This window comes from Mya arenaria, chromosome 4, assembly GCF_026914265.1.
Source record: "Mya arenaria isolate MELC-2E11 chromosome 4, ASM2691426v1".
In the NCBI taxonomy this organism is placed as follows: Eukaryota; Metazoa; Mollusca; class Bivalvia; order Myida; family Myidae; genus Mya; species Mya arenaria.
This window is the reverse complement of record NC_069125.1, coordinates 75,787,364-75,812,604: the sequence shown is the minus strand read 5'-3', so window position 1 is coordinate 75,812,604 and position 25,241 is coordinate 75,787,364. Positions and strand designations below refer to the sequence as shown.

The following is a 25,241-nucleotide window of genomic DNA, read 5'->3' as shown; positions in this document are numbered from 1 at the left end:
GCCTTCATGGTAATTTTATTTTGGTTTAACCACCTAAATGTGTGCTGAAAATAGTTCAACCACCCTTTGGCATCTGCATTGAAAGACACTTATAAATGAAAACAAACTGTTTGACAAATTAAACATGTGACAAACGTTGTTAGCTTTCAATTCCAGATCTTGGAATTCTTTTTGCATATATCATAATGCTGTTGTTTCCACTTTTTTTATGTTGAAATGCATTACATTGTAAAGTATGATAATACTCAGAAACATAAATGGTTGATGAACTGGGAAGCCATGGTCAGCCGCTCAACAGCATGAAGTGCACTGGAAGTATTACTTTTCCTTGCCCATATATTAAGTGTTTTTCTTTAGAATTCATAGAATTGTCATATATTACAATTTAAAAAATCTGTTTTTGCTTAGATTCTAGAGTAAAAACGCAACTTGTATATAATTATAAAAGTTTCTGTTGTCTTGCAACAAGTAAATTGAAATGGAGTACATTTTAAAGTGATACTTTACTTTGCATGACAATTTCATATTTTAGGTCTTACTTGGACACATGAAGCAGTGCTGTTACTCATTGCTGTATTCGGTGAAAACAAGGATAAATTTGCGTCTTCCTGCTTTCAACAAAAGGATATCTGGCATAGCATATCACAAAAAATGAAAGACAGGGGGCACACTATTGATGGCGTCCAGTGCAACGAGAAATTTTGTTCCCTGAAGTATAGGTAACAATTTCTACATTTTTTTGTATATAATTTTTTTTTTTTTTTGCATTTATTCATGTATTATTATGCTTGAGAAAAACCTTCAACTTCACATCAAATACTAATTGTCCGATGGGTACTTTTTATTTTTTTTATAGACAAATGCTAGATACAATAATGAAACATGCAGTTCTGTTCATTTATAACACAACTTCAACTATTCAATTAGATTAGTGTGTATGCTGTAAACATTGCACATTTTGTGTACAATAAACATATCATTCTTTTTAACTGTGTGTTTTCCTGTACTGTGATTGACTTCATGATAATGAATTGATTGATACTGACATAAATATAATATGGCAGTAATGCATATGCTCATGTATAATAATAACACCAAAGAATTGATATGTATATTCCTTTTAATTCTTTATTTCTATTCTTAATTTTGATTCATTTCAGACATAAGGTGATTACTGACAGTAATGCAAAGAGTGGGTGGGGGAGACGAAGTTGGCCGTTCTTTGAGGCCATGGAAGAGGTGATGGCTGGAGACCCTGCTGTTAGGCCCGTCAAAGTTGTGGCATCAGCATTGACTGCTCAAGGTGTATAATGTTTTCAAACTGTACTTTATAAATGCCTTTGATACACATGTTAATTTTTTAGCATTCATTTAGTTTCTTAATTACTTGAAAACAAAGGTAAACATATGACTAATCTCGTGATATGGAACTTTTATAATGGTATATCTTTTACCTTACCTGAATGCAAAGTACTAAGTACGTTGTTCTTATGAAATGTCTTTAATTATTTCAGTTATATGTTAATTTGATAATAGTTTATAACAGTCAGCATACATCTTCTTTGAATGTATTGATACATTTACCCTGAACACGTTTTATATGATCAAATAATGTAATAGGATTTTAAGTAACATCCTCCTTGAATTATTATTGCTTTAATGAATTTTTTTTCATTTAATAGATTGAAAGAAGTGTATTAAAACTTTATATAAACATGTTTCATTCAGAACAGTGCCCCCAAATAGGCAGCTCTTTACAGCTACACCAATAAGGCCGCAAAATGAAGAAGACAATGAACCAGTGACCAAACACCTCAGACGTGAAAACGCCAACATGTTCAACAGGAGCCACCAGAATGGTTTCAGGCCTTTAGGGCTGAACAGAATGAAAGAATGGACCTGTTGGAAGCAGCCAACAACTCTCTGATAAAAATTGCACAGGAACAAAATGACATTTTAAAAACCCTTGTTAATCATTATATGAAGAATAAGTAAAGTAAACTGTTTGAAGAATATGGAGAGCTATACTGTACTTCTCACCTGGTTATTTTGTGACAACTACCAATTCTATCATATCTCTTAAACTACCCAATGTATTGCATTGAAACTGTGTATACAATGCTTTCCAACCATCATACAAACTGAAATAAGCAAGTAACTAACTCTATCATGCATTTAAGGCATATTATGGCCCTCTGTCTTTTGAATTAGATGATATTGTTATTTTTTTAGGACAAGTTGGAATTTTCTCTTATAAGTCTAATACCCTTCATTCAATTCTCTTCACAAATATGTTCAGGCAAAAATGTCAGTGAGAAGTCATCCAAGAGAATAGCAGAAATTCAGCTTGTGCTGTTTAAGAAAAAGATGACCACTGATGGCCAGAACAGGAAGAAGCGCATCATTGAGAGGCTGTTCAAGCGGCACACCAGGACAGAGCTCATATTAAATTTTTATGTCTCTGTTCTTCCAATGCTGAAAAGCTATGTAGTTTTGTTTGAAACCAAGGAGCCCCTCGTCCACAAACTTCAAGAGAAGCAAGAAGAGCTCACATCAAAATTCTTGGCCTGGTTTATCCAGCCAGAGGTGGTGCGTAACAAGTCGGGGAAAGCTCTCTCCAAACTGGATCTAAGTGATGGCAGTGAGATGTTCCTCAAGATGAGTGACACATTTGTTGGGGAAAAGAACCGAAAGATTGTTCGCTCTTTATCTCGTAAGGATGAAAATGTGAAAGACTTTCAAAATAGGGCTACAACAGCCTTCATACAATGTGGTAGATATATGTTAAAGAAGTTGCCACTACGCTGCTGAGAGCTGCTGCTGGTATTGATTCTGCAGCCAGAGGTGACTCTTACAATGCACGTCTGCTTGGGTGACTACCAGACCATGTGAAAAATGTTAGAACGGATGACATGAAAGAAGAACCATATCATGTTGAAGTTAAGGACTATCAGGTAGACAGTTTCCTGCCCACTTATGATGGACAAGAGTTGATAGATGGTTGGCTGAGGTCAACAAGTCTGGGAAATACCCTTTGTTGTGCAAAATGGCCTTTGCACTCCTTGGATGCTTTCATGGTCCCCAGGTGGAAAGCAGCTTTAATGTTATGGGGGACATACTGAATGCAAGAAAATTGCCACATACAATGCAATCCAAACAACCAAGTATGCGCTGTCAAGTGATGGGGCTGTTCGACACTTCTCCAGAGATGATGTTGTAAGGGACCATGTAGATAAAGTGCTTTGCAGAAATCTTCGAAAGTCAGCTTCACACTATAAGTAAGAACAGGAAGTTGATAGAGAAGCAAAGCAGGAAACAATAAAGAGGCTGTCTCTTCAGACAAACTTGCAAAGCAAGTCTCAGGATAAGACTGAACAGTCTGCAGCTGCTGAGAAACAAATAAGACCGCATGGGGACAGACTGGTAAACAAACACAGAAAGGAAATGTTAGAGGAATTGGCCGCTAAAAGAAAGAAATGATTCATCATCACGTTATATGACAAATGTTCATTGTGTTGTTATTATCAAAGAGTATGAGCCCAAGTGCCAGAAATCCATTGTTTTATGTCTGTTTATGTTTTACCTTTAACTTTTGTGTCTATGAGTAATTGTAGCTGCATACATGAAATACATTGTTCACCAAACAGTATTAACCCTGTGAATGTGATCTATACTTTAATGTTTGTATATATGTTATACCATTTAACTTTTGTGTCTATGTTTAATGCAGATGGCATCTAGATGCATACATATATTACCTTGTTTACTCTTGAAACAGTATAATTCCAGTGATCTTCACTTGTTTGTTTGAATATATGTCTTACCATTTAAATTTTGTGTCCATAAGTAAAAGTAACTCCATACATAATTATATTCTCTTGTTTACTCAACAGTATTAACCCAATTATTTATACTGTTTGTATATATCATGGCATATATATATATATATATTTCATGACCATGAGCAATGTACTTGCTTGCATTGATTACCCTTTTAGTGCTTTGAATATACTAGTATGTAATCAGGTTCAGTTCTAAGCTATGTTCTTTAATAAACAGAATTAAACTATTCTAGTCAATACAACTAGTCCAGTGCTTTCTAAACTATTGTAGTGTTCTGAGGTTGAAATGAAAATCTAGCCATTGTCACATTAAACTGTTTTCCCAATTTCTTTTGTTACCTTTGAAAAAATAAACTGAGAATGAATATTTTTTGTTGTTTTCTTACATTATGTACTCATGTATGCCCTATTGTCTTCTTAGAATGGAAGCAATAACATAATGAAAATTTCAATTAACTTAACAATCACTACTTGGATTGCCTTTTCTGTGAGATGTTATTACACTACACATTAGAGAAGTCTGTGAAATTTAATTCAAACTTGAAAGTTGGTACAATTGTTGGTTGTTGAAATTCCATATATCAGCACAATATAGCCTGTGTGGGTGTCCATTTTGAGACAATTTAAGCCATCACTGATGCTCAAAAGCCAGGAGCTTTTTTGAAAAATGTTTTACTTTTTGACTGGGATGTTTTGTGGAAACGCACAGGAGAAGACACCTGATCGTGTCACTTATTGATTTTATTGGCCAGGCATTATGGCAGATACTACTATATATTATCGGTCTTGTAATGTATCAGCGTACCATTCCTAAAGGGAGAGTTGCGAAGGTGCCACTAGGAGAGATGCCACGGATTGATACAACTTTCAAACGGGTTGCCGTGGACATAGTTGGACCCATCCACCCAGATACAGACAAAAAGAACAGGTACATTCTGCCACAAGTTACCCGGAAGCTGTTGCCTTGCTGAGTATTGAGACGGAGCGTGTGATTGAGGCATTGGTTGATATTTAGTCGACTTGGGATACTGGAAGGATGCTAACAGACTTGGAAAGCCAGTTTACTTGATGAGAGAGTTGGGTAGGCTTTTATCGATTCGACACCTTACTATACCCCTTAGTTATGTTGAAGATAAGGACGCTAAGGGTATATTGTCTGTAGTGTAGGTTGCTATTGTGGAGGATCAGATAGAAGATGATCAGGAGGCAGGAGAGGTCAATATTGATGTGAGGAGGGAGTGTCCTATAGGGATAGGCAAAGATACCCAAATATCCATGACCAGAAGATAGTTGATAAAGAGATAAAAATGTTAGACCTTGATGTCATAGAGCCATCAAATGCACCATATTCAAGTCCTGTAGTGCTTATCTCGAAGAAGGATGGTTCCACCCGGTTTTGTATAGACTTTAGAAGACTCAACAGAATAACAGTGTTCGATTTTGAGCAAATGCTGAACAAAGAGCATATGTTTTCGAAGTTGTCCAAATACAAAATAGATTTGTCCAAGGGATATTGGCAAGTGCCCATGACAGAGGCTGTTAAGGACATGACTGTGCAAGCTAGCAGAAGCAGAGGCTAGTAGGGCTGCCAATACTACCGTTACCTGACATTGACAAGCTGTCTGTGTTGCACACGGATTTGGGTTTGGGGGCAGTGCTGCTGCAGGAGATTGATGGTGAGAATATGCCGGTCACGTATGCAAGTAGGAAGTTGTTAGAAAGAGCGTGGAACTATGCAGTTATTGAGAAACAGTGTTTGGCGGTAGTATGGAGTGTGTCTAAGTTCCATCTATATTTGTTTGGCACTGAGTTTATTTTAGAGACCGACCATCAGCCATTGACCTGTCTGAACCGGGCAAAGGTGGCCAATTCCAGGCTAATGCGTTGGGCATTGACATTTCAACCTTACAGGATGTGAATCAGAGCAATACCAGGTAGGGACAAAGTAGGTGCTGATTATTTGTTTAGGATATAGATTGCTAGATCAGGACATGACAAACAGTTGATGGAGAAACCATTTTTATGTAAAATTGTTAATGCTGGGCCGCATTTGATCACTGTAAAAATATGTCTAAGAGTTGACTGTTTAAACGCCATAAGGACATATAAAGATGTACAATAAAATCGAAACATGCTATACCGTGAACAAACACAAGCGGGACATGGCATTATTAAACAACACCTATGACACAAACTCTGATACGTTGAGTGTTAAAAAAGCTCGGTTAGATATCTCAATGGCAGACAGTTATAAGGGTAAAAGTAGTCCGCATGTGTCGGAAGAAATAGATACCTCTCTGGACAGCTGCCAATAAAAGGCAGGGCTTGAATCAGACTGGGTTGAGATTTCGGATTATTTGGAGGAGGATCAGGAGATTGGGGATGCAACTCCAGAAGATTTAGCAAAATTGACCAATTCAGTTCTGCAGGGGAAACCACAAACCAACAAAGTACTGCTTATGAAGCAGAAGCATAAACTTCAGGGAAATGTGGACAATTTGCAAGTGCCTTACATATATATGACTTTATGGAGCTCTTTAAAGATAGACACAAATGCAAAAAAAACAACAAACATTATGCCATGCCATAGTACCAACTATTAAGCCAATGCAAAACATCAAAGACAAGAGCTGTCATAAGACAGCGCGCTTGACTATGCCACTTTGACTTAAAAGTGAATACAATAATAATATTTATTTCATTACAAAAAATAAATCCAAGTTATTTTTGCCTTTGAGGAAATGGGAAAGTACTCATGGTAAACAAAAGTTTAGTTTAAAGGGATTAGTTCCCCTTTCACAGTAATCTCTTTTTGTTATATTTTTAGCTTAATTTCCCAGGAAATGCCCTTTGGGGCTGTGTCCCTCCTTGGCAATTATATAAATAGTGAGGACAGGGACACAGTCCAAATAAATCGCATGCTTCCTCTATGCACAAGATACTGAAGAAGAAAGACACATTTTTTTGGAGAAATTATAATCTGGTTTAATCAAGTGAAAGTTGTTGAAATACAATGCCAAAAAGACAGGGGACATTGGCCAGAGGCCCAGGTACAAGAAAAAGAAAGCAACACACTCCAGTTCAGGATTTGGAGGAACCAGATCTTGTGGCAGATGCTGGTAAGGGAAATAGCAATATCATAGATTTTGAGGAAATTATCAATATGTCAAACATCTTGCCAATTGCAAACAATGTTAGCCTGCCAGGGTGTGGCTCCCCCCAAGAGGCAACTGTCTCTGCTCCTCCAGATAATCTCCCAAACCCAAATTGTGAGGTTAGTATTCCTCAACTTAGATTAGCTGATGAAGAGCTCGCTGCTCACATTCCTGTGTCAATAAAACAGCAAATTTACAGGGGAGAATATGTGAACTTAGCCCTGCTCCTGAAAGGAGCTATAGAGCTCACAGAAATTTGCAGTGGCAGTGTACTTAAATTGAACCCAGACGGAACAATTGAATCTAAGCCAAAACAGTGCAAAGACCGAATTACATCAATAGAGAAATGGACAGATGCATTTATATTTTTTTCATCAATTTACTGCTCTAAATTTCCAGCCCAAAACCTCCAGTTGTTACATTATATGTACAGCATCCGAGAATGTGCAGCTCACCAGGGTGAGGACACTTGGCTCACCTATGATGAACAATTTAGGCTCAGACAGGCACAAAGCCCTACGTCATGGGCGGACATTAACAATGATCTCTGGTGGCGTTGCATCCTTGTGCGCAACAATGCACAAGTAATCCCACAGGGTCAGGGCAAACTTAGGTACACTTGCAATGCCTACAACAGCAACTCCTGCAGGTGGCCCAACTGCAAGTTTTCACATGCATGCTCCTCCTGTGGCGCACGCCATCCACAGATAGCCTGCCCCTTAAAACAAAACATAGGACAACAAGCGTCTCCCCCAACCCATAATTTTCGTAGGCAACCTTTTACAAGGATGCCAAGAGGCAGGGGCCATGAGTTTAACACCAAATACTAGTTTCTGTAAAAAATCCTCAGTCAACACAAGTTTGGCAACATCACCTGTAAATATTGATACTCCGATCAAATTCTCTGAAAGTTACGATCCCCAAGCAACAAAATTTTTAATTGAAGGATTCAAAGAAGGATTTCTCTTACAATATTTTGGCCCTAGAGTTGGTCGCGATGCAAAAAATCTACAGTCTGCAGTGGCCAACCCGGAAATTTTGCAATCAAAAATAGAAAAAGAGGTCAAAGAAGGCCGGGTCGCAGGCCCATTTTCAACACCCCCATTTGAAAACCTGATCGTCTCCCCACAAGGCTTAGTCCCAAAACGTCAACAAGGAGAGTTCAGAATGATACACCATCTCTCTTACCCAGAAGGGGGGTCAGTTAATGACTATATCGTCATATAAATAATGATGTAATATGTGCCTGTCAAAAGCAATAAAACAATCAAATTAAAAAGTGAACAAGAATCACGATGTGACAAAACCAGGTTTTTAATAATTGGCAGAAGAGATTCAGTTCCAACTGCTTTCTTTTATTTTTAGTAACAGTGACCTTGATTCCATGGGCCCCAAACACAATCCCATGGAAGTCCTCCATAAACTCTTCCTACATATCAAGTTTGGTCACAGTATGTCAACCATAACTGAAACAGTAATCTATTTTTAGTAACAGTGACTTTGACCCTAGGGGGCCGAAAGGCAATCCATGAAAGCTCTGCATAAACTTGTCCTATATACCAAGTTTGGTCACACTATGTCAACCCTTACTAGAGTTATTCAGTACTAACCATATTTCTATCTTTAGCAACAGTGACCTTGACCTAGACCATAACTCTAGGGACCCAAAACACAATCTCAGGAAAGGTCTCTATAAACTCTTCCTATATACCAAGTTTGGTCACAATATGTAGACCCTTACTTAAGTTATTTAATACCAACCCTTTTTCTATTAATAGTAACCTTGACCTTTATCCTAGGGGCCTCAATCGCATTCCCATAAAAAGTCTCCATAAACTCTTCGTATATACCAAGTTTGGTCTATTTATGTCAAACCTAGCTTAAATTATTCGATACATAAGGTGACTTTGACGCTGCCCTCCCACCAGCCCGCCCGAACAATGACGCAAGTCATTCAAATAACTTGTTTTCCCTTTACGAAAATGTGGTTAAGAATATAAAAATGTGCCTTTCGAAAGATATTAAAAGAAAAATTAAAAAAAAATCATTCAAGGGCCATAATTTGTATTAAAGGTTAAAATGGAGTTATGTTCCTTGTTGTAAGATGGTCGTCAATAATTCTGCGAAGTATTAAGGGCATTGAATGAAGGGTATAGAAGTTTTTTTTATTAAAATCCCAACATGCCCTAAAACTTGAACTCTCTCTCTCATTTATGATAATTATGAATCATTTCGCTTATTACACTCAAGGTATTTTAAAAACCTGTCACAATATTGTGTGCCTTAAAAACAAGAGCCATCACAAGATGTGATAAAGGTCCTGAATGAATCTTTGACTGAGGGAACAACTCTAGGGTATTGAAAAAGTCAACTGGGATGATTATGCCAGTACGGACCATAAATAAAACTGTTGCTCCCACACATATCACTTACATTTTCTATGCACTGTTTTTATTTTGTATGTACAAAGCATCTTTTTAACTCGGGGTAGATTATCATAACAATACAATATGTTTAAAAACATGTGTCAGAGTTCTTAGAACTGTGTACAACTTCTCATTGCCATTTATTGCAAGCAAAAACACTGCCAATCAAGTTCTGATAAATAGTAAATTCTTTTGCTGAAACACATTATGCCATGGGATACAATTTAGGAATAATGAGTAACAGAGCTATTGTTCTTAAAATGAGAACCAATTGCTTTTTATCTCTTTCCACTTTCATCAAGTTTTTCCATCATATTATGATGCTCAATTAGTTTTTATCAAGGGAGGTACAGATGTACAGTTCACAATGTCATATATGATGCTTCAAGTCTTATTTAATTCCTTCCAAACCTTCTTCAGTTGTGATAAAATGCTAATTCACTTCTTGAATTTGAATGTTAATGTTTACAAACAGGCTGTAAATCTGACACTTTTTATTTAGAGTTATGTTACCAATATTAAAGAACATGTTGTTACTGTGATCATTTGTATGAGGTTGGAAGTTAATATATATAATAAAAAAAAGAAAAAAAAAACATTAATTTTTTTATGAAGGACTGACATAATGACTGGGTATTTTCTGCAGGACACTCGCAAAAATAATGGTGTTTGAAATGCAAGCACAGTCTATTGTGTTTTTTAACAAAGGTCATGAGAATTTTTCAATACTAGCATAACAATGGTTTGTTTGTTTCATAAATTCACAAAATGTAGGCCATGACATGTATGCCTTGATGTGAATATTGATAACTTCTCTTTACTGAGCTTTCCATTTGGTAGACACTGAATCATTGGGTGTCATGGTGACAGCTTACTGATCTCATTCCCTTCAAGTAAGAAGCTAGGGGGTTGGTCTGGTGTGTCAGAACAACAATCTGTTGTACTCGGCTATCAGCTGGGATTTCTTGATGGAGTCCCAAATTCTGGCAGCATAGTGGAACCTGACAAATATTAACAGTTCCTTTAATGATCATTTAGTCTTGCTTCAGTTATGAATCCTTCACCTTTTCTCACATTTTAAATGACAAACACTATTTCTATGATAACAATAAAACTAACAGTGCTGCAGAGTGAATGGCAACTCTTGTCTATTGTTTGTTGACAAATAATGGGCATTACACAACTATTTTTTAGAACTGCTCGTACATGCTTGTTATGTATCTGGCAACGTATGTACCAATTTTCTTAAGAAAATCTTGAATGGCAATTCATTTGAAGCCTATGTTAATGTTTTTACAAGAGAACGAAAACAGCGACAACTTTCTCCTTTCAAACACTAAACATTTTTGCATCTTAGGCTTAACACAGAGTTGCATACCAGTTTTTCTCTGACAGTGTTGTATGTGTATGTAGGTCGCGTGGCATGGAGAGGATCTGGCCACGCAGCGAGTTAATCAGGGTCTGAAAACTTGGGTAGCCTCTGTACTCAGGCAGCTGGCTCATCAATGTATCTAGAACAAAGAACAAAATACTTGATGAATATACAGGGCTTTCCTATATAAGCTGCAATACATTTGAAAACTAGATGCCAACAGTTAGAATGTTGAGCCATTCAAGTGAGATTTTGACACATATTACTCTTCTGAACATTTGCAACACAGAATCACATTAAATTGATAGCAGATACTAGTTATGATGTTTATATGACATACCAATGAAGAAAATACAAGTGCACCTTTTTTTTTGTAACTTAGATGTGCATCTCTATCAAATTCAAAGGAGTCAATCTAAATATAGAGGTGCACCTCTATTTTCAACCAAAATAAAATTAAAATATCAACCCTCATTTTTGTGACCTTGACTTTTCAGGAACACCTTGGTCTTGCATGTGACACACAACCTCATAATTCTGACCATGTGTGCTTAGTAACTTGACAATCTAATAATGCATAAATGATATGTGGTCTGGACAAATTACTGGCCTATGAACACAACTCCATTTGACCTGTAAGGGTGACCTTGACCTTCATGATACAGGCCTGAGGCCCAACACACTGCCTTATCATGGAGAAAAAATGTGCCCAGCTACTTGAGATTCCTATGATACATGGTTCAAATGCAGACCAAACAACATACAGTCATAATAAAACACATTTTAAAATGCACGCCCTTGACTTTTGGACTAGTGCCTGACATGCCTTTTCATTATGAAGAACATTCATTTCAGCTTTTTTTGAAAATGCTATAATGCATGGCAGAGTACAGAACCAACATAGGTAGAATCAACAATACTCATTTTAACCTTTGACCTCTAAGCTTGACCTTGACCGTTGGGGTACAAATCTGGGTCTTGCACGAGACACACCACCATATCATAGTAAAAATTCCTGGCAAGTTTCTTGAAAATCGTATAATGCATGATAAAAAAAAAAACGGCCCAACAAAATTCCGTCCTGACCAGAGTCCTATCAACAGTATTCATTTTGAATTTTTGACATTTAGCCTCTTAAGCATAATCGTAACCTTTGTGGTACAGTCCTGGGACTTAAACGTGACACACTGCCTTATCTTAATGAACATTCATGTTAAGTTTCCAGGAAATCTTATAATGATTCGTTTATAGGCGGCCAGGACAAGGTACACTCCTACAGTTATCAGTTATCAATCTAGCGTGACCTTGATCTTTGAGGTACAGACCTGCTTCTTGTGAGCAACACGCCACCTTATCATAGTGAACCTTCATGGCAGGTCTTTGAAAATCCTATAATGCATGATCAAGAAACTGCCTGGTTCCAGAATAAGCTACATTTGATATTCCAAAGTCCAGCCCTCACCTTGGCTGTTGTCCTTCTGTTTGTCCATTTGAGGAAGCAGGAACAGGTTCTGGTTGGTCTTCAAGTGCGATGGGTTCAGCCCAAATGACTGCCTCCCAGTCAGAATCCCCACATCACCTAAACAATATATACACAACATCATTCAAGCAGCACCAGATTGATGTTACCTTCTAGGGATATACCGCACCTTTTTTAAGAACAGCGACAGATAAATGAATATTTAAGCAAATGCTCCTATTTTTTACCCAAAAATCCAATAAATGCCAGACAACTCTTTATTGTGAAGCCATTTTTTAGAAAGCAACAAAAATGAGTTATTTTATGTCTGTGACAATTTCTGAAAAACTTTAACAGGTATGTAAAATGATATATTTATAGAGTCAACGCAAGGGTTAATAATGTTGTCAACATTCAATTCTTTTTTTTTGCTTTTGCCCGCTCTGCTTTCAAATGCTTTCAAAAAATTGGTTTGCTTGTTTGTTTTTATCTTAATTTTTCAGACAGTCAAAAAAATATTTTCCTCTTCTGACCATCTGACAAAACAATTTTCAGATGTACAGTTTTTTTGTTTTATACCAGTGAAAATCAATACATGTGGTTTAACCTAAGTAGATCAACAATAGTACATGTACATGTTATTTACATGAGGAATTATAAGTTTTTGTGATATAACTTTACCTTTTGAAACACTTAGATAACGTTCACAATTTAATTAATGTAGATTAGTGTTTTTTATTTCATACACTGTCGTATTTATATTTATGAAAAAAATAATGAAAATTGAGATTATTTCTTTAAAACCATGTTGTTATCCAGATTTATGAAGTATGCAACAGTGTGTTTTAATTGAAGTATGCAACAGTTTGTTTTAATTGAAGTATGCAACATGTGTTTGAATTGAAGTATGCAACAGTTCGTTTAATTGAAGTATGCAACAGATGTGTTTTAACTGAAGTAAGCAACAGTGGGTTTTAATTGAAGTATGCAACAGATGTGTTTGAATTGAAGTATTAAGCAACAGTGGGTTTTAATTGAAATATGCAACAGTTTGTTTAAATTGAAGTATGCAACAGATGTGTTTGAATTGAAGTAAGCAAAAGTGGGTTTTAATTGAAGTATGCAACAGATGTGTTTGAATTGAAGTATTAAGCAACAGTGGGTTTTAATTGAAATATGCAACAGTTTGTTTAAATTGAAGTATGCAACAGATGTGTTTGAATTGAAGTAAGCAAAAGTGGGTTTTAATTGAAGTATGCAACAGATGTGTTTGAATTGAAGTAAGCAACAGTGGGTTTTAATTGAAGTATGCAACAGATGTGTTTTAAGTGAAGTATGCAACAGTGGGTTTTAATTGAAGGTATGCAACAGTTTGTTTTAATTGAAGTATGCAACAAATTTGTTTTGATTGAAGTATGCAACAGTGTGTTTTAATTGAAGTATGCAACAGTGTGATTTAATTGAAGTATGCAACAGTGTGTTTTAATTGAAGTATGCAACAGATGTGATTTAATTGAAGTATGCAACAGTGTGATTTAATTGAAGTATGCAACAGTGTGATTTAATTGAAGTAGGCAACAGTGTGTTTTAATTGAAGTATGCAACAGATGTGTTTAAATTGAAGTATGCAACAGATGTGTTTGAATTGAAGTAAGCAAAAGTGGGTTTTAATTGAAGTATGCAACAGATGTGTTTGAATTGAAGTAAGCAACAGTGGGTTTTAATTGAAGTATGCAACAGATGTGTTTTAAGTGAAGTATGCAACAGTGGGTTTTAATTGAAGGTATGCAACAGTTTGTTTTAATTGAAGTATGCAACAAATTTGTTTTGATTGAAGTATGCAACAGTGTGTTTTAATTGAAGTATGCAACAGTGTGATTTAATTGAAGTATGCAACAGTGTGTTTTAATTGAAGTATGCAACAGATGTGTTTTGATTGAAGTATGCAACAGTGTGATTTAATTGAAGTATGCAACAGTGTGATTTAATTGAAGTAGGCAACAGTGTGTTTTAATTGAAGTATGCAACAGATGTGTTTGAATTGAAGTAAGCAACAGTGTGTTTTAATTGAAGTATGCAACAGATGTGTTTTGATTGAAGTATGCAACAGATGTGTTTTGATTGAAGTATGCAACAGCGTGTTTTAATTGAAGTAAGCAACAGTGTGATTTAATTGAAGTATGCAATAGATGTGTTTTGATTGAATTATGCAACAGTGTGTTTTAATTGAAGTATGTTACAGTGTGATTTAATTTGATGTATGCAACAGTGTGTTTTGATTGAAATATGCAACAGTGTGATTTAATTGAAGTATGCAACAGATGTGTTTTGATTGAAGTATGCAACAGTGTGTTTTAATTGAAGTATGCAACAGATGTGTTTTAATTGAAGTATGCAACAGATGTGTTTTGATTGAAGTATGCAACAGTGTGTTTTAATTGAAGTACGCAACTGTGTGATTTAATTGAAGTATGCAACAGTGTGTAATTCATTTTGATTTGAGAATGTTGGAGATGAAAAATGAGATAATTGTGACCCTTAGACATGAATAATGGTGACACATATAAATACTCTTACCTATAATTGCTTAACAATGAACATTGAAAAATATGCAAATTGATATGGATGGTGTCAAAGGAACTTAGCAAATAGTGACATTAATTGGAAAAGCTAGTAAATCTACCTTGTAATGTTACAACCTACCTTTTATCTTGAGTTTGGAGTCAGCGAATATATTGGCAAGTGTTTTTTGCATGGCTGTGAAGTTTTCCACACTGAAGTCCTCCCGCCGAGCCTTGTTCTGGACAAACACTGGAATACACTTCACATTTCACTACTTAAAAGTCTCAACTTCAGATTTAGCTATTCTTTAGGAATTCAACAAATGACAAAATGCTGATCTTTATTATCTTATCAAAATTTTAAACCACTCTAAGGAATGCTCCACCTAGAATGTATTTTGATAAAAGAAAATATAAAAAACATAAGATTTATATGTTGTACTAAAGCTATAAACAATATTAGGAACAAAGTTGGTCAATAGATGCAAAATAGCCTTACCGACATGTGGATAGAAGTCTGGCTGGTCGTCGGAGGTAGAGCTGGTGTCATGGGTTGGGGTGGAGGGTTTGAGCATCTCGGCGGTGAGGAGGAAGCGGAGTAGGGCCATGTCTGTGAACCAGTCCTGCACCACCAACACAACATTACATACCGTCAACAGGAATGACACATGCTGCATGCTCTGCAAACAATCATCAACAAAATACTCAATCTATAATGTATACTGTCATAAACCAGATCTTTTTGGACAGGGCACTCTTCCAATATTGCAATTGTAAGGATTTTGAATTATCAGTAGATAGTATTTCCAGAAAGTATTTTCTTATTATTTTATATGCCCAAGAGGTTATCTAGAATAAGAGCTTTGTCCGCAAAAGGCCAACACATCAAACATGCTATTGTTGATTTAAACCTCCTGATGAACAGATCTGAAAAAAGTTGTTATACTAAGTTTCACCTTTTATCAGGTCAAAATTTCCTCTGGCAGAATGCCATGTTTTGTTTATGGCATTGAAAGTGTTTCATTTTTGATAGCATATTTGGCAGGGGAACAATTTGAAGGATTGTTAGATGGCCATCATCTCATTTTGAACATTTTTGCCAAGTAATAGTTAAATTCCTAAATGCAGGGTGAATTTTACATCTGGAACAAACCAAACATATACTTACATATATGGACAAATGGACATTAATACATTGTGACAATTATGTAGAGCTCACTGCAGATGGGCTCAACTAAAACTACAGTACACTCCACACGGAACTACCACTTTCCTCGGTGACTCGGAGGTGTTTTTAATTTATCGCGGATTTCCGCCGAGTACGCAACCTTTTTCCTCGCTAAATTTCGCCGAGTTGCACCGAGTCAATCGTTTTCTATGGAGGGTTTTATTGCTGGTAGTGCCGGTGATCGTATCGATTTATTGACCTAATCGCGGAACTCCGCGTTTTGTGCATAGCTACTACAGTACATTGCTTCTGTTAAAACAGAATTAAACAATTAGATAATTAATTTTTAAAAGTACAGTAAGTTTCTTTTTAAAAACAATTATTGTAAATTTTCATCAGCATCGTCAAACAACTGTTGTTTTTCACATTATGTAATTAAAAGATATACCATAGCGTGCGTTTGTGTTTGTTATTTTCATCTTTCTCTTACTATATTAAGGTGTTGAGAACTTAATTAGATTGGAGTAACGAAGGTGTTGAGAACTTTGTAGGTGTGAATATTTTTCGGTCAGTATTTCTTAATTTGCATTTTTACCACTTATTAACACTTATTAAAATATCCGTAGTTATCAATGGTTCTAAACTTATTTATTACGCATATAGGTGTAAATCCTTCATCAAGTTAATTAAAATCCCATTAAACACCATTGAATACATGCATTGAAATGAATAACACATTCTATCGGCTTCAGATCAAACAGTCACACTGTGTGACGTCACATAACTCACAGTTTTACCCACGAGGATCTCATTGAGAGCATGTATATTGTTATGCAGGATTAATGTGTCTGAGTGGTGTTTTCGAATGTAACTTAAGTATTGCATTTCCAACTTTAATTCATCACATTAATTAGTTACCTCATTGAATGTGTTGACTTTTATTGATGATTCAATAAGTATAACTGTACATAATTGCTTCTTACAGTCTATAAGGTGGTACAAGTTTTAAAGTTTATTGGCCGATCGTTTTACAAAAATGTCATGTCTTTGTTTTCTTAATCCCTTGATTGCCCTTGTTGTTTAATCCTCCAATAAATATTTCACACTTCCTCTTGCTACATGCAATACATCGTTTAGGATGAGAATTTACTAATTAACACTAATTGTCAACAGTGGTGTATACGGTTAGGTAGATAGATAGATAGATAATCTTCGTCTGTGAAACTTGGTAAGTGTGAAAGTTATGATTGATGTCCTTTGGATGTCCGAAAATTAGGTACGCGAAATAAATTATTTTTATAAATAAATACGGGTGTAGCAAAAAATATCAAATAAATTAAACAAAATTAGATACAGTGGGAGATTCTTATCGGTTTTCCTCCGAGTTTCGCGGTGTTTTTACCTCCGAGTAACGCGGCGATTGTAATTATACGGTCCACTGATCAGCCTCGGTGGGTGAACGAGTAAAAACACAGAGGAAAGAGGATTATGATCAATTGGATGTTTTGTCCGCGATGACCAAAATCCGCCGAGGAAATGGAAAGTGGTAGTTCCGCGTGGAGTGTACTGTACCTGTATTTCAGCATAATTCTCTGCAAAGTTGTACTCTGGTGGGATTTTCTTCTCATTGTGAATTAATTGGTCCAACACTGAAGCACTTAGTAATGGCTGAAAGGAAAAGGTAAAGCTTAAATTCTACTTTAATTCATAAACTTAAAAACAAAAATTGAATAATTTTAATTAAATGGATGTACACATATTTGAAATTTCATAAAATGTGTATTTATACTTTTAAAGACTATAAGGTAAGCTTGCAAATAAAAGCATACACGTTAGTTTCATAACTGGTTCTTCTACCTGTGAATCAAGAAGAATGACCCTCTGTGAAGTGACATGGATGTCAATGCCATTGGTCATGTGACCACACTCCTCCCTTACCTCCCTTGTCTGAGCAGGAAATATGTAGTTTCTGAAATAAAATGTGTCCATTGGTGTAGGTTAGTAATAAAACGAAACAGTGATATAAATAATTTTTTATAAATAATTGACAAAGAAAACTGTATCTGGCTTTTCTCTAGAAAAGAGTTTCTTGCACCTTGCATCTATGTGGATCAGTGTCTGTGTTTCCAGCCTGCAGGGAGAGAACTATGAATTTGCCAGATCCCTGCAACCCCCCATCACTACCTAATACAGTAAGAGTGGCTTAACTAGATGGATCAGTGTGTGAGTTGCCAGCCAGCAGAGAGAGAACTGTAGACTTGCCGGATCCCTGCAACCCAACCACACTACCAAGTAAGGTCAGAGTGGCTAACCTGGATGGATCAGTGTCTGTGTTGCCAGCCAGCAAGGAGAGAACTGTGGATTTGCTGGATCCCTACAACCCTCCATCACTACCAAGTAAAGTCAGAGTGGCTTACCTGGATGGATCAGTGTCTGTGTTTCCAGCAAGCAGGGAGAGAACTGTGGATTTGCTGGATCCCTACAACCCTCCATCACAACCAAGTAAGGTCAGAGTGGCTTACCTGGATGGATCAGTGTCTGTGTTGCCAGCCAGCAAGGAGAGAACTGTGGATTTGCTGGATCCCTACAACCCTCCATCACAACCAAGTAAAGTCACGAGTGGCTTACCTGGATGGATCAGTGTCTGTGTTGCCAGCCAGCAGGGAGAGAACTGTGGATTTGCTGGATCCCTACAACCCTCCATCACAACCAAGTAAGGTCAGAGTGGCTTACCTGGATGGATCAGTGTCTGAGTTGCCAGCCAGCAGGGAGAGAACCGTAGACTTGCCAGATCCCTGCAGCCCAACCACACTACCAAGTAAGGTCAGAGTGGCTTACCTGGATGGATCAGTGTCTGTGTTGCCAGCCAGCAGGGAGAGAACTGTAGACTTGCCGGATCCCTGCAGCCTAACCACACTACCAAGTAAGGTCAGAGTGGCTTAACTGGATGGATCAGTGTCTGTGTTGCCAGCCAGCAGGGAGAGAACTGTAGACTTGCCAGATCCCTGCAGCCTAACCACACAACCAAGTAAAGTCAGAGTGGCTTACCTGGATGGATCAGTGCCTGAGTTGCCAGCCAGCAGGGAGTGAACTGTAGACTTGCCGGATCCCTGCAACCCAACCACACAACCAAGTAAGGTAAGAGTGGCTTAACTGGATGGATCAGTGTGTGTGTTGCCAGCCAGCAGGGAGACAACCGTAGACTTGCCAGATCCCTGCAGCCCTCTGTCACTATCTAGTACGGTAAGAGTGGCTTAACTGGATGGATCAGCGTGAGTTGCCAACCAGCAGGGAAAGAACTTTAGACTTGCCGGATCCCTGCAGCCCAACCACACTACCAAGTAAGGTCAGAGTGGCTTAACTGGATGGATCAGCGTGAGTTGCCAACCAGCAGGGAAAGAACTTTAGACTTGCCGGATCCCTGCAGCCCAACCACACTACCAAGTAAGGTCAGAGTGGCTTAACTGGATGGATCAGTGTCTGTGTTTCTAGCCAGCAGGGAGAGAACTGTAGACTTGCAGGATCCCTGCAGCCCTACCACACTACCAAGTAAGGTCAGAGTGGCTTACCTGGATGGATCAGCGTCTGAGTTGCCAGCCAGCAGGGAGAGAACTGTAGACTTGCCAGATCCCTGCAGCCCTCTGTCACTATCTCGTACGGTAAGAGTGGCTTAACTGGATGGATCAGCATCTTGAATTGCCAGCCAGCAGGGAGAGAACTGTAGACTTGCCGGATCCCTGCATTCCAACCACACTACCAAGTAAGGTCAGACTGGCTTACCTGAATGGATCAGTGTCTGTGTTGCCAGCCAGCAAGGAGAAAATAGTGGACTTGCCAGATCCCTGCAACCCAACCAAACTACCAAGTAAGGTCAGAGTAGCTAACCTGGATGGATCAGTGTGTGAGTTGCCAGCCAGCAGGGAGAGAACCGTAGACTTGCCGGATCCCTGCAGCCCAACCACACTACCAAGTAAGGTCAGAGTGGCTTACCTGGATGGATCAGTGTCTGTGTTGCCAGCCAGCAGGGGGAGAACCGTAGACTTGCCGATTCCCTACAGCCCAACCACACTACCAAGTAAGGTCAGAGTGGCTTAACTGGATGGATCAGTGTCTGTGTTGCCAGCCAGCAGGGAGACAACCGTAGACTTGCTGATTCCCTGCAGCCCAACCACACTACCAAGAAAGGTCAGAGTGGCTTACCTGAATGGATCAGTGCCTGAGTTGCCAGCCAGCAGGGAGAGAACCGTAGACTTGCCGGATCCCTGCAGCCCAACCACACTACCAAGTAAGGTCAGAGTGGCTTACCTGAATGGATCAGTGTCGGTGTTGCCAGCCAGCAGGGAGAAAACTGTTGACTTGCCGATTCCCTGCAGCCCAACCACACTACCAAGTAAGGTCAGAGTGGCTTACCTGGATGGATCAGTGTCTGTGTTGCCAGCCAGCAAGGAGAGAATAGTGGACTTGCCAGATCCCTGCAACCCAACTACACCAACCACAAGGAAGTCTGTCTGCTCCAGCAATGTCTAACAACAGTATAAACACAATTGGTATCAATATAAAAACTTCAACTTGATTATCAGCACTAACTAGTGAAACAAGTCAAAAACAGGAGCACCACAGAGTGAACACCAACACTTGTGTTTTCAGTTATAGCCAAGGTTTAAATTTTTGTATGCGGATGATTGCCTTCAACAAAAATGCTTGCATGACAATACCTCAACTTATAAAACCATATCAGTTTTCAATAAATGAAGTTGCTTGCTAAACATTAAACATGTAATAATTTCTAACGTACCTCGCTTGCCTGTTCGCACCATTGGTTATGCTCATCTATCAGCTTCAGGCACCTAGACATCTCCTGTGGTCCAGATAGTTTATTACTTCCTGAAAAATACAAATATAACTGTATTTACAGCAAGGTGAGCATAAAGCTAGCAGCTGTTCATGATTTCCATCAGAGTTTCTGGATTTAGTCAGTAACAGCTATTTTAATTGTGTATTCAGACTCAAATTTTAATACAAAGTCTTATAAACAAATGTAAAGTTCATTTCAAGTAGCCTAAACACCCTGTTATCATTGTCACATAAATTCATATTTTTGAAGGATGACACTAGGACATTATCTAGACAAAAAAGCCACTTACCTTCTATGGTTCTATGGAGGAAAGTGGGCTGGGGCGGGGTTTCCCCCTGCAGGGTGCTCACTGGAATACTTGGAAGGGAGACACCAGAGGTAATAGGTCGCTGCCCCTCCTCACGAGACTTTAGAACAGTCACTGGCTTCTCAGGGTGGCGAGACGTTGATGCAGGTGAAGTGGAGCTGGAGCCCCGACTCTCCCGTGACATCTGGAAAACCAGCAATTACAATTACATCAGCACCTTAAACAACTTAAATAAATGGTAATGTATCCATCAGCAACTCATCTTGCCTTCACCCAAACACACCTTGCCTCCTTCCCCCACCTTGACCTCCCCCAAATGCACTTTGCCCCCTTCCCCCAACTTGACCTTCCCCAAATGCACCGTACCACCTTCACCCACCTTGCCCTCCCCCAAATACACCTCCCCCCTCCCACAAACACACACTGTGTTTCCTGGGTGGAACAACAATATTTGTGGTTAATCCAAATACCCTGGATAAATTCAAGACCCTGCCCCTGATTGAGAAAAAATCCTAAATCCAGCCACATATTAATTTGCTTCATCAACTTCTTTCTTAAATGTAATCTGATTTAATAAAAAATTGGCAAGAACAATGTTTCGGTTTTTCTCTCATGTCTTTCACTAAAAAAACACAATTTCTCATTTGAAAATTGAAATAATTAACCAAAAAAGAACCAGGTAAATTTAGGATTTTTTTTCTTTTCCAGAGTAACTAAAACGTGTCAGTTTTAAAGGGACTGTACTCCGTATAATGAAACAGTGAAAAAAAAAATGTCAAAAACTGACATACACTTGGTATCGATGTGTACAATGCATTGGAACTTACTAACTGAAGTACCACACAGTTTACAATTAATTTAATTTTCACAGTTTTTTCATATTTTTCCATTAAAAAATATTACTAGGTATGTCTACCTAGTAGAATTCATTCCTTATGCGTGATTGGCTAGTCGATGTTATCATGTGATTTGACCATGTTAGGTATATAGCTTAAATATTCCACCTGTTTAGAGTAAGCCTTCATAGCACAGTGGATATAACACTGGACTGCAATTTTGGCGACACCGGTTCGAACTCGGTCTCCGACTTCATTTTTTTTTACATTTTGGTATGTTTTTTTACAATTATGATATCAAAGAGTAAAACATTTTATTATATAATTGTTCTGAGATTCATTACAGAAAAAATGTTATTTTCAAAATTGAAAACAAACTTACAATAAAATACCATAAAAAACTGGCATAGTTCTAAAAGGATATTAAACAACTTTGTATTTTACTCTTGGCCAGCCCCCAAAACCTGTGCATGCACCCTTGTGGCATAAAGCTATAATTTTGATGAAATGTAGGTTGAGAAACAATCATAAAAAGATGTTTGAAAATACTAATATGTCTTTTGACAAGATATTTCTGAAGGTATCATTTAAATGATGAAATATTGCTGTAGAATTGCTCTAGAAGAGGTGGACATAACTAAGATACTGGCAGGTTCTAAGTAATAGAGGAGTATGGTTAGAATAAAGGGCATTTTTTCTGAAATGGTATTGTTGTAATTCCCTAATGATAAATTTTATATAGAATTTTAAGAACTCACCTGACTGGACATTTCACGATCTTCATGTTTTGCAAGAATGATTGGCCGGGTTGGTGTTGTATCCATATCATAGTCTCTGTCCTAAAATAGCCACATTATGACATTAAAACACCTAAATGAATATCCATTCCTACTAACTGTATAAGCATCAAGTTGATATCACTTAATGGAAATATAGCTAACACTTGGACTTCTAAGATATATGAAACAACCTATTGCTGCATGAGTATCATTGAATATGAATTGTTTGTACAGATTTTCTAATTCTTTACACAATCCAATGTAAACACAAAACCCAGATTGGCCCACCATACTGCCCGGATTAGCTAACCATACACCAAGATTGGCCAACAATACCACCCAGATAAGCAAATCATACAGCCCTGATTAACAAACCATACAACCCTGATTGGCCAACCACAGGACACAGATTGGTGAACCATACAACCCATATTTACGGACCATACAACAGGCTGGCCAACCATGTGACTAAGATTGGCTAACCATAAGACCCACATTGGTGAAATACAGCCCAGATGGAAAGACAATATTATGGTCCAGACAAAATGACCATTCCTTGGTTCTAAGACCATAAGAGAACATAAGGGACCAGGTCCACATATCAGCTATGGTCCAAATCTCAGATCTGACTGTAGTTTACATAATTCAGTTTTTATAATTGTGCTCATTTGCAACTTTTGACTTCTTTTTTTTTTTAAATATTAAACTGATCCGAAACATTCAACATTTCAATAATGGGTGGAGGGGGTAAGACAATTTTGGGGGGTGGTGGTGCAGTAAATGAATGAGTTTTGCAAGAAAATAAAACGATTTTGAACATTTTGAACATTTTCTTACTCTGGTATTTGACACAGTGTGTGTTTTTAGAGGAAAAAGGTACTGCACTTGAATCTTAGGAGGTGTTTCCAAACCCAAAATCAAAGAGTCTTTACCGAGACATTGTTTACATTTATAAAATCATTTGATTTGTACAAAACGTATTTGTAGTCAACCAGTGGCAGAATACGTCGAAAAACCACATGACTCGATATCTGCCAACACTTCATGAAGGTACATTAAATTTATAGATTGGGCACCTGTTTGACCATCTCCTGCATTGTAAAGGTCGCAAACAAATAGTTTATTTTTAGAAATGGGAAAATCTGGTTCAAATTGCAAAACATGCAGATCAATTTTAGTGTTAAAATAAGAACAATGAAATTCAAATAACACTGATGCATTTATTGTGCGTGAATATTCTTTTCTACCTGAATTATGCACACATGTACATGAATGGAAACACATGAGTATTCACAACAATGCTCGAAAATTTCACGAAATGTATCTTTTTCTGAACAAATGATACATCACAACAATCTATTTGGTTTTCTGAAGGCACTTAATTAGCACGGTACTTGATATCTTTCTTAAAAACAAATCAAAACTTATGACTGTCAAGAGTTGAGGGACTCAAAATCAGTATTTTTTCGATATATATAGTAACAGATTTCAACGATTTTATTTATGGAATGCTAGGTAACAATTATTCAAATATCGGCATGCATTAAGGAAGTACATTACACTGGTACTTAGTTCGTGCTGGAAAAGATTGTGAATTCATGGGTCCATCGGGTGACGCTATGTTCAACAAGTCGAAAGGAGAAGTGGAAGTCATTTCAGTGCTATTTTTCGCGAGTATGGTGTATATGTTTATTAGCAAAATGCTGGATTCTATGATCAGATATTTATAATTGTTGTGCCATCACGAAGATAAATATTGTCTGGATTTATTTTGTATATACCAGTATATTAATTGTTTTTAACACCAATTCAGTGTTCAAACAATATGATATCTATGACTTGGATTGGCTAGCTATATCAGTTACGTTTTTATTTATAATTAATGATTATTTTGTGGATGGAATTATTAACAATTAAGGTAAACCTTGGAGGAAAAGTGGGCCCCGTGTGGGGCTTGAGCCCATGACGGAACACTACCACAGTGCTCTAACCAACTGAGCTAACCAGGTGCCTGGTTCTAGCCCACACACACTACACCTCTCCCCCAATTAACCTTTTAGGCCCTCAGAGGCACTCCAGTCGTTTACTGCTGCCACCAGAAAGTAAACTTGGAAGCAACAGTGCGCCTGGTGTGGGGCTCGAACCCACGACCGCTGGAACACTAGCACGGCGCACCAACCAACTGAGCTAACTGGGTGACTGGTTCTAACCCGCAAGCACTACACGATGACTTCCAGCATGGCCACAACACATTTATTTCAAAAAAATCAAACCACTGTGGTTCGGTTGAACTCGAAGATCAAAATAAGTATCTGAATACCTTTCTCATCGGTCCTGTCAGTCCTCCACGGGGCCTTCGACGCCTTCCACCGCCGCGCCCACGATCTGCAATGTCTGACATGATCACGTGTCTCTTTTGAATACTTTCTGTCTCACTGCTAGCCACAGTGCAATTTCTGATAATTTGAGTACGAAATTTGT

At 37.7% G+C, this 25,241-nt stretch overlaps 2 protein-coding genes across 2 annotated transcripts; one reads left to right on the top strand and one right to left on the bottom strand.

The window, feature by feature from the left end:
- Positions 1-6,807: 6,807 nt before the first annotated feature.
- LOC128230062 (uncharacterized) lies at positions 6,808-8,080 on the top strand. The gene has a single exon (XM_052942059.1). It carries the CDS (start codon positions 6,856-6,858, stop codon positions 7,825-7,827), a length of 972 nt encoding a protein of 323 aa, XP_052798019.1. The 5' UTR covers positions 6,808-6,855; the 3' UTR covers positions 7,828-8,080.
- Positions 8,081-9,426: 1,346 nt separating this feature from the next.
- On the bottom strand, positions 9,427-25,236 carry LOC128231930 (nonsense-mediated mRNA decay factor SMG9-like). Its single transcript, XM_052945187.1, has 12 exons — positions 25,081-25,236; positions 22,740-22,820; positions 21,128-21,329; positions 20,779-20,867; positions 20,394-20,506; positions 17,841-17,952; positions 17,556-17,651; positions 15,315-15,495; positions 14,958-15,065; positions 12,258-12,374; positions 10,802-10,934; positions 9,427-10,424 (listed from the first exon to the last, which is right to left on the bottom strand). Exons 1-12 carry the CDS (start codon positions 25,159-25,161, stop codon positions 10,346-10,348), a joined length of 1,392 nt encoding a protein of 463 aa, XP_052801147.1. The 5' UTR covers positions 25,162-25,236; the 3' UTR covers positions 9,427-10,345.
- Positions 25,237-25,241: the final 5 nt, after the last annotated feature.